Here is a 12,030-nt window from a genome sequence, read left to right as displayed (position 1 = left end):
TGAAGGACCGTGATGTCTTTTGTAACCCGGGGTCGGACACATAGGAAGAAGAGGAGTAGGTGGTAGAAAGGTAATGGCCTTGGCTTTGAACACCCTGCAGGTTTGGCATTCAAGCAGTGTGAGCTAGTGGGAACTGGACGTACAGACTTAGAGTTCAGGACTAAGGTCAGACTACAGCAGTAGATCTGGGACACCTGCTACCTGAATCCACAAACATGAAGAGGACCAGAGCAGGGAAGGGCGGCCATCAGAGGAGGGGCAGATTGGAAGCCTGGGGGAGGAGGGGCATCAAACAGAAGACAGGGAGGAGGGAGATTGGTGGGGGAGGGGACAGGCAGCCATCCCATCTGAGATGGGAAAGAGGGAAGGGACCTCCACTGAGGGGGAGGGGCTAAGAGCACTCAATAAAGACAATAACAGTCAGCACTAAGTATGTGTGTCACTGCCTGAGTTGCTCTTTAGTTGGCCCCTATCAATCAGAAGGGAAGATACGAAAACATTTACAAGTTCTACAAGTTCCAGCTACTAGGCGAGAGAGCTGAGATCTGAACTGAGACAATCTGGTGGCGGAGGCTGTGCAATAAACCACCCCATGAGGCATCTTCTCTCACTATGGAAAGAGAGCCCGTGGTAGGAGGGGCCAGGTGGCCGCAGGGTTCAGGGGTAAGTTATGGAGCAGCAGGATCTTAACACCCAGGGCAACTCTTGAACTTGTCCAGATGGCAGTTGTGCTTGTGTGGGCAGATGTGTAATGCACGTCCACCCACGGGTGAGTGTGCCCATGGGAATACATGCCATGGATATACCAGGGCAGGAACTTGGGTAGGCGAGGAATGCCGCACCCAAGTGCTATTCAAAGTCCACGGACCTCAGCATCTGGGGCATTGTCTGGAAGCTTGTTGGAAATGCAGAATCTTGGCCTCCACCACAGACCTCCTGAATTAGAATCTGCATGCTAACAAGATCCCCCAAGAGATCTGTAGGCACATACAAGTGTGAGGAATACTTCTCTAATTACTGACACGTTTTTGATAAGCGATGGTTAGATCCAAGGTCTTAATGCTTAAGCATTTTAGATGTTTTTGGTTTTTCTGCCTCTCTGTTGATAGAAACTGGTGATCTGGAGTATTTGGGATTCTACAGGTGGCGGTTGGGGGAACAGAAGCCAGTAGAGGTGGGACCAGGGAAGCAGCTTGTGAATGCCCTGTGCCCGGGCAGCTGACATGCATCCATTTACTTATTTACTCAAAGACATAGACCCTGAGCGCCTACTAAGTGTCAGGCCTGTGCTAAGCACCGAGAAAGATCTCCCAGTCTAGAGGAGGAGACAGGCACATGAGCAGTGAGAATACAGAGTGGGGACACAGAGGGAGAGTGGGCAACTACGCCTCCGGGGTTGGGAAGGCTTCACAGGGGTCACAGTCTGTGACACGAGGGGTGTAAGCATGCTTGGAACCCCACGGGTATGTATGCCCGTACATATCCTGTACTGCCGACACACAAACACGTGTGCAACTGAGAAAACTGTTCTCAGTCTGCAGAGCTTGGGAAGAGGCTTGGTGGAATAGATGTCTTTCCCTCCTCGCTGGAACACAGGGCTGGGTGGAGGATGAGTCAGACACAGTAACAGGCGGAAACGAAGGTGAATTAAGCACTGTGCCTTTACTCTGTTTTTCCAGCATGCAAATACAGCCCCTCCAAAGGAATAACCATTTGGCAGGGATTCTAAGGATGAGTAAACAACCGAGGTGAAACTCCTGGGTTTCCCAGCAATGCTGATTGCTTGGGGCTCTTTTGGCCATTGTGTGAAAATGAAGACATTGTCACAGAAATAGAGAGGCCCTGTGTTGGAGTTTGAATCCAGATTTGGTGTGACAGATGCACACACAAGCGAAGACTCCACTGGAGTGAACCATGCAGAGTCGTGCAAAGCACATTACCACCACACTGGAGCAGAGAGAGCAGGGCCATGGGAAAGGAGCGGATTTGGAGGGAGGCGGATCTGGGTCAAAAGCCCGTCTGCCAGCGAAAGTGTCTGGGCCAAAGCTGCTCTGCGCCCTTAGGTGACATTTAATCCTTGGGGAGAGGAACACCTGGGGCAGCACATGCAAAGCCCACGGCACAGTGCCTGGCACACAGTAGGTGTTCTTAGTACTCAGTTCATCTAACTCCCAGACGGCCTTGTGGGTTAAAAGATGTCAGGCCTGGGGTCTTAGCAAGGGCATGTTATCTGGACTCCTGAAATGGCTGCTCCCTTGGGCTGGGCATGTGGTAAGTTGAACAATTCTGAATTTCACAGAGTTTTCAGTTTTCCCAGCTGGACTTCTACCTGGTAGGGCGCAATCGGAGTCAGCAGCCTCCATAGGTCTGTTAACCCGAGATACAGTTACAAGCAGAGCCTGAGGGGTGCCCTCTGGAGAAGGGTGTGAGTTCACTTTAATTCAATTCATATAGATATTTCTGGAGTTTCTTATGTGCCAGGCATGAAGCCAGCAGCTGAGGAAACTGCAGGAAGCAAGGCAGACATTTCTCTGAAAGAGCTTGGAGTTGGTCCGGGGGACAGATGACGAGGATGCCAAGTTCCATACAGTGGGGAGAAGTCTGGGATTGGGAAGGTACAGGGTCACACAGGAGCCTGTGGAGGGGGGCCCCACCCAGACCCAGCGCTGGGGGCAGGGGGACGGGAAGGTTCGGTAGAGGAAGTGAATTCAGAAGGATGAGCAGCTGGCCAGGCAAGGGGAATGGTGGAGACGATGCGGGGACAGGAAGTGTTCCAGGAGAAGAAAATTGTCCCATTGTGCAAAGCTCTAGAGGACAACGAAAGCCTAAGAAGTTCTAGGAACTGAAAGAAGTTCAGTGCGACTAGAACTTAGTGCTTAGCGGGCTCAGAAGGAGGCTGAGGAAGGTAATAAGCCAGGGCTGTAAGGCCATGCTAGCTAGTTTACAATTTGGGGCTCAATGCTTAGGGTCTGGTGAAGCCTTTCAATGGTTCTAAGGAAGAAGTGACCTGGTTATACATCAGTGACCTCTTGATTCTCTGCCTGGAACACCTCTCATCCTGGCTAATTCCTGTTCATCCTTGAAGACTGGCTTGAAGTCTCAACTCCCCACCTGTGTCTGCTCTATCCCAGAATTGACCATGGTACATTGCGAGGTCTCTTTAGGCTGGATCTCTACCACTAGACTACAAGGCAGGCAGCGCCACAGGGTCTGTTCCCCTGTGTTTGCCTAGCACCTACAGCAAGCCCAAGTATCAGATAAGCATTTGTTAAAAATTTGTTGAACTTCATTGACTTCTAAGGAAAGACACAGGTAGAAAGGCAAAGAGGAACATACACCCCTATAATTACAGACGTCAGATGTAGAGAGAATCATGACTATGGGGGGTCGTTACTCTAGGGGTCACAGGGGGCTGCCTTTCTTTCCCTCTTGATGCCAGAGTAGCTTCTGGCCCTGGCAATGGCCAACTCTGGACCAGGCTTGGTGGAAACAGCTCTGCAGGATGAACAAGGACGCTGCCTCTGTCCCTCCTCTCCTCGGGAACAATACTGTGGGAAAAAGGGGCCAGCCCCGCATTGCCCTGACTTGCCGGAGGGTCCCGTCTTGCCCAAGGCTGTCCTAATCCCGGCTAAATACCAGGCCTATTAAAGGCAACAGTGACAGTGCTTAAATACATGAGGTGGGATTATAAGTGACTTTTCTTTCAAATTTTCTTTTTTTATACAAATAGTATACTTTACATGGAATACATATTTAGTGCTCAAAATTAGGAAAAAGTCAAAAGATGAAAATAAGAGACAACTAGTATTAACCTTTGGGGGCATAGCTCTTCAGACTGTTTTCTATGCACATATCCTTGCTTAATATTTTAATAAATAAATTAAATTAATTAATTAATTTATTTTTGGCTGTGTTGGGTCTTCGTTGCTGCACGCGGGCTTTCTCTAGTTGTGGCGACTGGGTGCTACTCTTTGTTGCGGTGTGCGGGCTGCTCATTGCGGTGGCTTCTCTTGTTGCTGAGCATGGGCTCTAGGCACGTGGGCTTCAGTAGTTGTGGCATACGGGCTCAGTAGTTGTGGCTTGTGGGATCTAGAGCACAGGCTCAGTAGTTGTAGCGCATGGGCTTAGTTGCTCCGCGGCATGTGGGATCTTCCTGGACCAGGGCTTAAACCTGTGTCCCCTGCACTGGCAGGCAGATTCTTAACCACTGCGCCACCAGGGAAGCCTCCTTGCTTAATTTTTATAAACTGAATATATTACTTTGGCAAACTTCTTTTTTAGTCAACAGTGTATTGCAACCATCTGTGTAGGGCTTTAAATATTCTTTCACATTACTCCTTTCAGTAGCTGCATGGTAATATTGAATATTTCGTTATTTGGCTATACCATACGTTTAGTTAACATTTCCTGATCGATGGACATGGGAATAGTTACTAGTTTTTCAATTAATAAAGTGTTTTAGGGGACAAACTTGTAGCTAAATCTTGATGTACAGTTTATTTATTTTCTTCAGATAAATTCCAAGAAGTAGAACTGCTGGGTCCAGAGGCACATATATTCTTTTTTTTGTTTTTTAATTAATTAATTTATTTATTTTTGGCTGTGTTGGGTCTTCGTTGCTGTGTGCGGGCTTTGTCTAGTTGCGGCGAGTGGGGGCTCCTCTTCGTTGCGGTGTGCGGACTTCTCATTGCGGTGGCTTCTCTTGTTGTGGAGCACGGGCTCTAGGAGCACGGGCTTCAGTAGTTGTGGCTCGCGGGTTCTAGAACACAAGCTCAGTAGTTGTGGTGCATGGGCTTAGTTGCCCCACAGCATGGGGGATATTCCTGGACCAGGGATCAAGCATTGGCAGGCGGATTCTTAACCACTGCGCCACCAGGGAAGTACCGGAGGCACGTATATTCTTAAGACTTTTGATTCATTGTCAAATCATCCTCTGGAAAGTTTGAGCAGTTTCGCACAATGGCAGCACGGAAGAATAGTATTCGTGTCTCTACACTGTCCCCCACACTGTTACACTGTTGTGATGTTCTCTGCTGACTTGAAAAGGGAAATGGCATTTCATTTACTGGGTGAATATGCATTTTTAAAATTGTTAGGGGCGGTCGAGGTCTTTTCATTTGTATTTCCTCTATTACAAAGTGTTTATAGTTTTGCTTATTTTATAGCCCTGTAGACCAGGCATATTTTTCTAAAAACATTTTAAGAGCTTTTTATGCATCAGGTTCTTGGTCCTTAGATGATTACATAGGTTGCGAATATTTTTGTCCATTAACTATTTGAATATTTTACATGAATATTTTGAATATTCATATATTTATTTAAAAAAACCCATAATCCATTCAAAGTATTATTTAATCAAATCTAACAGTCTTTGCCTTTATGGATTCTACTTTTGGTGTTACTCTTTAAGTAAGTCCCACCTGAGGTTAGACTTTCATATCCTTCTAGTACTAGAATTTGTGGATAAATGCGTGAGGTATGATTTGGTTTTTTCTTTTTCCCAAATGGTTAAGCCCACTGTTTTAAAACCATTTATTAAATAATCCATCCTCTCTTTAATGGATTGGAAATGACACTTTAATCATATACTAAAGACTGTCTCTCTCTCTCGTACACACATATACCCACACACTCTCTCTCTCTCTCTCTCTCACACACACACACACACACATACACACACACACATAGGGGAACCTATTTCTGGATCTTTGTTTTCCCCCACTGATTTGTGTGTCCACTCCTATACTCATACCACATCATTAAAATTATTTTATCCCATAATAACATTTTAATATCGGGAAGGGTTACTCTTCCCTTTAAAGTTTTTCTTGGCTTTTCTACACATTCATTCTTCTAGATCAGAGGTTCTTATTTAAAGGCACGCATCACAGTTACTAGTGAAGTGTTCTAAAAACATAGTTGCCTGGTTTCCACCACCAACATAGAAAATCTAAGCCTCTAGTGTAGGGGTCTAACATTAGAGTATTTGCCAAACTGCTTTAAGAACCTTGACTCTAGATGAACTTTGGAGCAAGCTTCTGAGGGTAGAAGCCATCTCTGCCTGGTTACTGTGTATTCCCAGCCCCAGGGTCTGCCACACAGGTGGAGTTCAATCAATATTTGTGGAGTGAAAGAGTATATTAGTTAATGTTTATTTGTAGTCAGCGCCCTTACTTTGAACTTGGGACTCCCAAAGGTCATTTATGCCAGGGAAGGTAGGGCAAGAGTCCAGCCTGGTGAGGAATATGAAAACACTCCTCTGAGGAACAGTGTGAGTTCTGTGAGAAGAGGATTGCCACGTACAATATCTGAAGGCTGGATGTGAGGAACAGGGAGCAGAGGCAGCCTATGTTCCTCCAGGACTCAGTACAAGGAACTCAGTCTCAGGTTATTAGGAGGGGTCAGACCTAGCAGAAAATGAGAATAGGTGCCGCTTTGTTGAGTGGATTGGTCACCTCTCCACCACGGGGGGTGTTTAGACAGAAGGTGTGCTGCCGTCTTGTGCGGAGTGATTTGGAGAAGATTCCCGACCGAATTAAGTAGGTTTGAGAGCTAGTAATCTCTAAGATCTCTTCCAGAATGGAGATTTTAGGTTTGAAAAATATTTGTTGAATGAATTCTGTGATTCAGAGAGATAGGAAGGTTCTGGGAGTTTTCTGGTTGGTGAGAAAAATTCAGACTAAGCCCAGAGGTCACTAGAGAGGGAGATCCCCACTGAGGTCATCTTGACCTGGGGACCTTGGGGCCCTGACCATGTTGCATCCCGATACCTGCCCTGGGCCTAAACACTTACCCTTGCCATGTGATGTTTCGATAATCCAGGTGCAGTTCAAGTTGTTGGGGTAGAAATCAGGGAACCCCGGTGACAAGATGGTCCCACTGGAGCCTTGAATGAAGCCACCACAGAGAGCTGGAGAGGAGGGAAGCGGGCACTGAAAGACTGGAGTGGCCCAGGGAGCTTCCCTCACAGTCCCCCTGGGATCCCAGCCCCCATCTCGTCCAAACCTCCAACCCTCACTGACAGGGTCAGGGGGTCAGTGCCTGTATTTTCAGGGCAGGAAAGGAGTCCTCTACTTTAGCGCCCCCTGCTGGTATGTCTCACCTTCACAGCTGGGCAGGGCCCGGCTCCACTGGAAGTTGGGCTCACACTCCAGGGGCTCCCCGTCGCTTAGTGTGTAGCCCGAGTCACAGCTGAAGGTCACCAGGGCGCCCACGTAGAAGTCATTCCCATGACGCTGCCCATTGACGGGGATCCCTGGATCCAGACAGTGGTCTGACTGCAGTGTTATAGCTGGAATAGAGAGCCCACAGCTGGAACAGCTCACTGTGAGCATAGAGGGCCCCCAGCTGACTCACAAAGGGAGGGGGGAGAGAGCCCTGATTGAGAGAAGGCTGGAGTTGTCATCTGCCCCCTCCTCAAATGTGGCTGTCAGTATCTGCTGAGGGTATCTGAAGACCCATCTGTCAGGGAGAACAACCTGTCTTCATCATTTGTTCGTTCATCATTCATTCAGTAACCATCAGTGAGGTGTCCCCTATGGCTTAGACGCCATGCTAAGGGTTATGGATACGAACACAGGTAAGAAAACGACCCTCTTCTCATGGTGCTCTCGGCCCTAAGTTACTAGAGTGGTCTGCAAAGAACTGAATCAAAAAGCTCTTTCAATCAAGGCACCAGTGATGAATGCAGGTGATGAGAGAGGGTGAGGGAGCGGGAGATGGCATCTCACTCCAATGTCACCATCTCTCCCCAGAGTGCCCAGCATGGTGGCGCCCAGTCATCTGCACACAGAGGGGGACCTTCCATTCTTTCTAAAGTTGAGCTCTGAGAGATGCTGAGAACAGGCAGCACCTCCCGAGGAGCACAGCCTAACTGAGAACGTCACGGCGACGCGGCCGAGCAGGGCCTCCTGGTGGAGCTCAGCCCTTGGTCCTTTCCCCACACGGCCGACCCTGTCACTGACGCCCCGACACTCACTCTCATAGCGGAGCTGGAAGCCGATGTCCGAGTGACTCTTGTCGGTAGAGAAGAGGAGGTAGAGGTAGTTGCTGGTGCTGATGAGGAACTGGGGGACCTGGGTCCCGTGGTAAACTCCGATCAAGGGCGCCGAGTACGTCCGTCCATCTCGCACTTCCAGAGTGTCATAGTTGACCTCAGTTTTAAATCTGCCGAAGATGGAAGTGAAGACGTCTTGAGAAACTTCATTAATTTGCAAATGACAAAAGGCCCTGCCTGACCTGGGCTTCAGAACAAGTGGATTTTGGCAGGCTGGGAGATTTTAGTATAATCTGCACACATTTACTGGAGATGTGGGAGGACCTTCCCTCCTGTGTTGAACCCTCCTCCTCCTGTGGTTGGATGCGGCTTTCCCAGTCCTCTCTGTGGCCTGGGCTGTGACCCATCTTCAGACCTAGAGGCACAGTGACTAGCCTCATGGGAGTCAGAATGTTCTAGGCCAGGGGTCAGTAAACTACAGCCCCAGGGCCAATTCTGGTCTAGAGTCTGTTCTTGGATGGCCTAAGGGCTAAGAATGGCTTTTACGTTTATAAAGCAGTATTTTTGTTTTTTTAAAAGCAAAGACTATGCAACAGATATCAGCAAGTGTCCCATGAAACCTAAAGTGTCTACTACCTGGCCCTTCACAGAAAAGTTTGCAACAGCTATTCTACGCCACGAACGCTTCGTCTAGAAGAAGTTTGTGTTCATACTTGGGTGGCTACTTCCCCCACCAGAGGGGCACAGCCAGGGTGGGAGTTAGAAGTGGGGCATATGAGCACGATTCGGGTCAGAGGTGAGAAGACCGCCTTCCCACACTGGAAATGCTCCTCAGATACTAACAGTCCCCTAAACATCACAGACCCTGCTACTGAGATGGAACCAAGGCCAAGGGCAAAGCCAGTGCAGCCTGTCCCCACCCCACCCAGGGCAGCCCCTCGAGTGTTCTCTGACCTTGTTGACATTCCAGCATCGGCGCTGGTCCGTCACCCACCCCAGCTTCCCTCCTACACCACCGCAGAGATATCACTCCTCACCCCCACCCCCAGGTTGTGGTTACAAGCACCTGTCGAAGGTGATTTTGATGGGGTAGCCTGGCTGGGCTTCAATCACCCAGGCACAGCTCAGGGCATCCTTGTAGAAGCCAGGCCAGCCCGGAGACAGGATGGTGCCGCTGGGTGAAGTCAGATGACCGCCGCAGGGAGCTGGGGGGACAGAAGGGAGAGAAGCAGGCTTCTTGGGGGGACATATAAACAAACAAAAAAATCTCTCTATAAAACGTGTCTGCCAGCAAGTACTGTTTTTGTTTTTATGGAGAATTACATAAACTGTATGAACTGTGAGCTCTGTCTTTTGGGTCCTTTACGGATATGTCCAGTTATATCACTTGGAGTTTTATGAAGGGCCAGAGGGGAGGAATGAAAAGAATCCTTTAAGCAAAGTCCTTTGCCATTCTAGTGGTGTTGAAGCACAACTAATATTTGGGTCACGCTGGTTCTCTCTTTGCTCCTGACTCAATCATCAGGCCTCTGGCAGAGGCATAAGCCCAGCCCACCCTGGCACAGCTGGCACCCGGTGCTCTGGCCCAGGAGCCCACAGCCCGCTCCACTGCGAGCTCCCTGAGCGCAGGGGCCGTATAATTTGTCTTACACAACTCGGAACCCCCAGCCCTTAGCCTAGTGCTTGGCACACGGGTGTCCCTCAGTGACCACTGCTTGAATGAATAAATGAGTGGACGGAAGGATGAGCGTAGTCACGGCAGGTAAAGCCACAAGACCCTCAGGGTTCAGGCACCCCTCACGCTGGCTCTGAGCTTGCAAACCCTGTTAGCTCAGTCCTTTGGCCTCTCTCTGCCCATGTTCCCATCCCTCAGTTTCCTATTCCATTCTCTCCCATCTTTCCCATCACTCCTGCCTCTTCCTGCAGCCAGTCCCTTGGCCCTGTGGTGGTCATTAGAGCTGCTTCAGTGCTCTGCCGTCAGCCCACGTGGCTGGATCTCATCGTCCACCCTTTTGTGTCCATGTAGGCAAGGCCACGTGACTGCCCTGACCAAGCCATCGAGGGGGGAAGTGATGCGTGTCCCATCCACATGGGAACGTGAAGAGCCAGCGTGGGACCTGCAGCTTGTGACTGTGAGAGTCTAGAAGGAAGTACCATCAGCCTGGGCCTCTAAGTGACCCTGAGGAGAAGAGCCCCGTGACCCAGGTTACACACGTAACCTGAGTAGTCTGTGTGAGAGCGAAACTCCTGTGTTTAAGCCACTGAAATTCTGGGGTTGTTTGTTAGTCTAACCTCGCCCACTCCCTCCCCTCACCACGAGCACCAAAGCCGCTGCCGCTGTCACCACCACGGCCATGGACTGAGAGCCCACTCCCGTCACACGCTGAGCTTCACGTGTCTATCATGTTTGATCTTCACAAAACACAAACCCTGTGAGGAGGGTGCTATTATTTACTCCATTTTACAGCTAAGAAAGTGGAGCCTTATGGAGAATCAGTAACAAGTCCTTGCTAACTAGGGGTAGCAAGTGGTAGAACTTGGGTTCAGACCTAGGAAGATAGCATCAAACCAGAGATCATACCCTAAGCAGCATCCCTGCTTCCTGGGGATCCCCTTACTGCGGTGCCACCAGATACCCAAAATGCGCTGAACAAGACTGGAAAGGAAAGGGGACGAGGAGCTCCCAACACTCCTATCTCTGCAAAATTTTGGCAAATTTCCCCAAGTAATCAGTCTCATAAAACACAGCCAAATGTACCACACCTTTCCTCTCTCAATTCTGGAACCTTCCTGAAAATATCTAAAATAATTGTCAAGCATTCTTAATAGTAAATTCTATTAGAAAGTTTAACAAAGAAGACAAAAGAATAATAATGATGTTAATAGTAGACAACTCATACCGATGACTTACGATGCTACCTGCTTTACACGTGTTATCTCATTAAAAAAATTTTTTTTTATTGTGGTAGAAGTCACACAATATAAACCATACTATTTTAACCATATTTAACTGTTCAGTTCAGTGGCACTAAGTACATTCACACTGTTGTGCAACTCTCACCATCGTCCATCTCCTGAATTTTTCACCTTCCTAAACTGAAACTCTGTCCCCATGAAACACTAACCCCCCATTCCTCCTCCACACGCCCCCCACCCTCCCGCCCCTGGCATCTACCAAGGTATTTTCTGTCTCTATGACTTTGACTATTCTAGGTACTTCGTATAAGTGGAATCAAACAGTATTTGTCTGCACCTAATGTATGTTGGAATGCATTTTTAAGGTTAACTTAATATTTGTCCTGCAAACAGACTGTACCTTCCTTTTTTTCCCCCTGTGCTATACAGTAGGCCCTCACCAGCCATCTACTTCATACATCGTAGTGTACATACGTCAATCCCAGTCTTCCAGTCCATCCCACCCAATCCATCCCACGTGTTATCTCATTTAAATGTGCACAGCATTTATGAAGTTATCCCCATTTTACAGAGGAGAAAACTGAGGCTAAGTAGGCTGATAGACTGGATCAAGAGCTAATAAAGTTAGAGCAGAGCTTTAACCTCAAGACCTCTGTCTCCAAATCCCCCTGCAGCACATAATAGCATGACAACCACAGCTGATAGGTATGAACTCACTGCTAGTGAGTTTACTATGTGCTGGGCTTAACGTGGATTATCCTTGTGACAACAGCAACATTAAAAGGTATATAACCATTATTATCCTGATTTTATAGGCGGGGATTATTATCCCATTTTCAGTAAGTTGAGGCTTGGAGAAACTGAGAAATTACATAGCACCTCTATCAAACACTGAAAGCATAAATTGCCTATAGGTATTATTATTTCCTGAGTAACCTGTTTTCAAAACTCATCCATCCACGGCACTGAAACTACTAATACTTTGCTCTACTCTTCCAATGGACTTGTGAGACCTTGGAGGTGGGGAGGGGCATGCCTGCTGCGATGTGCCTGGGTCCCCAGGCAGGCACAGAGCCTCAGAAGAAAGTGGGGACTCTCTCGTGGCTCCCATTCAGCAC

At 48.3% G+C, this 12,030-nt stretch overlaps 1 protein-coding gene across 1 annotated transcript in view; it reads right to left on the bottom strand.

Annotated features, from left to right (window-relative positions):
- The window catches only part of CSMD2 (CUB and Sushi multiple domains 2), a gene marked incomplete at both ends in the record, with an annotated part of 666,422 nt that overhangs the window by 225,879 nt on the left and 428,513 nt on the right, over window positions 1-12,030 (bottom strand). Inside the window, 4 exon segments of the mRNA XM_082863599.1 lie at window positions 6,794-6,910; window positions 7,103-7,291; window positions 7,979-8,166; window positions 9,063-9,201. Coding sequence (XP_082719725.1) covers window positions 6,794-6,910; window positions 7,103-7,291; window positions 7,979-8,166; window positions 9,063-9,201 — 633 coding nt within the window.

This window comes from Leucopleurus acutus (assembly GCF_964270905.1).
Source record: "Leucopleurus acutus genome assembly, chromosome: 2".
Lineage (NCBI taxonomy): Eukaryota > Metazoa > Chordata > Mammalia > Artiodactyla > Delphinidae > Leucopleurus > Leucopleurus acutus.
Note: the sequence above shows the minus strand (reverse complement) of the source record. Positions and strands in the feature narration are given on the sequence as shown.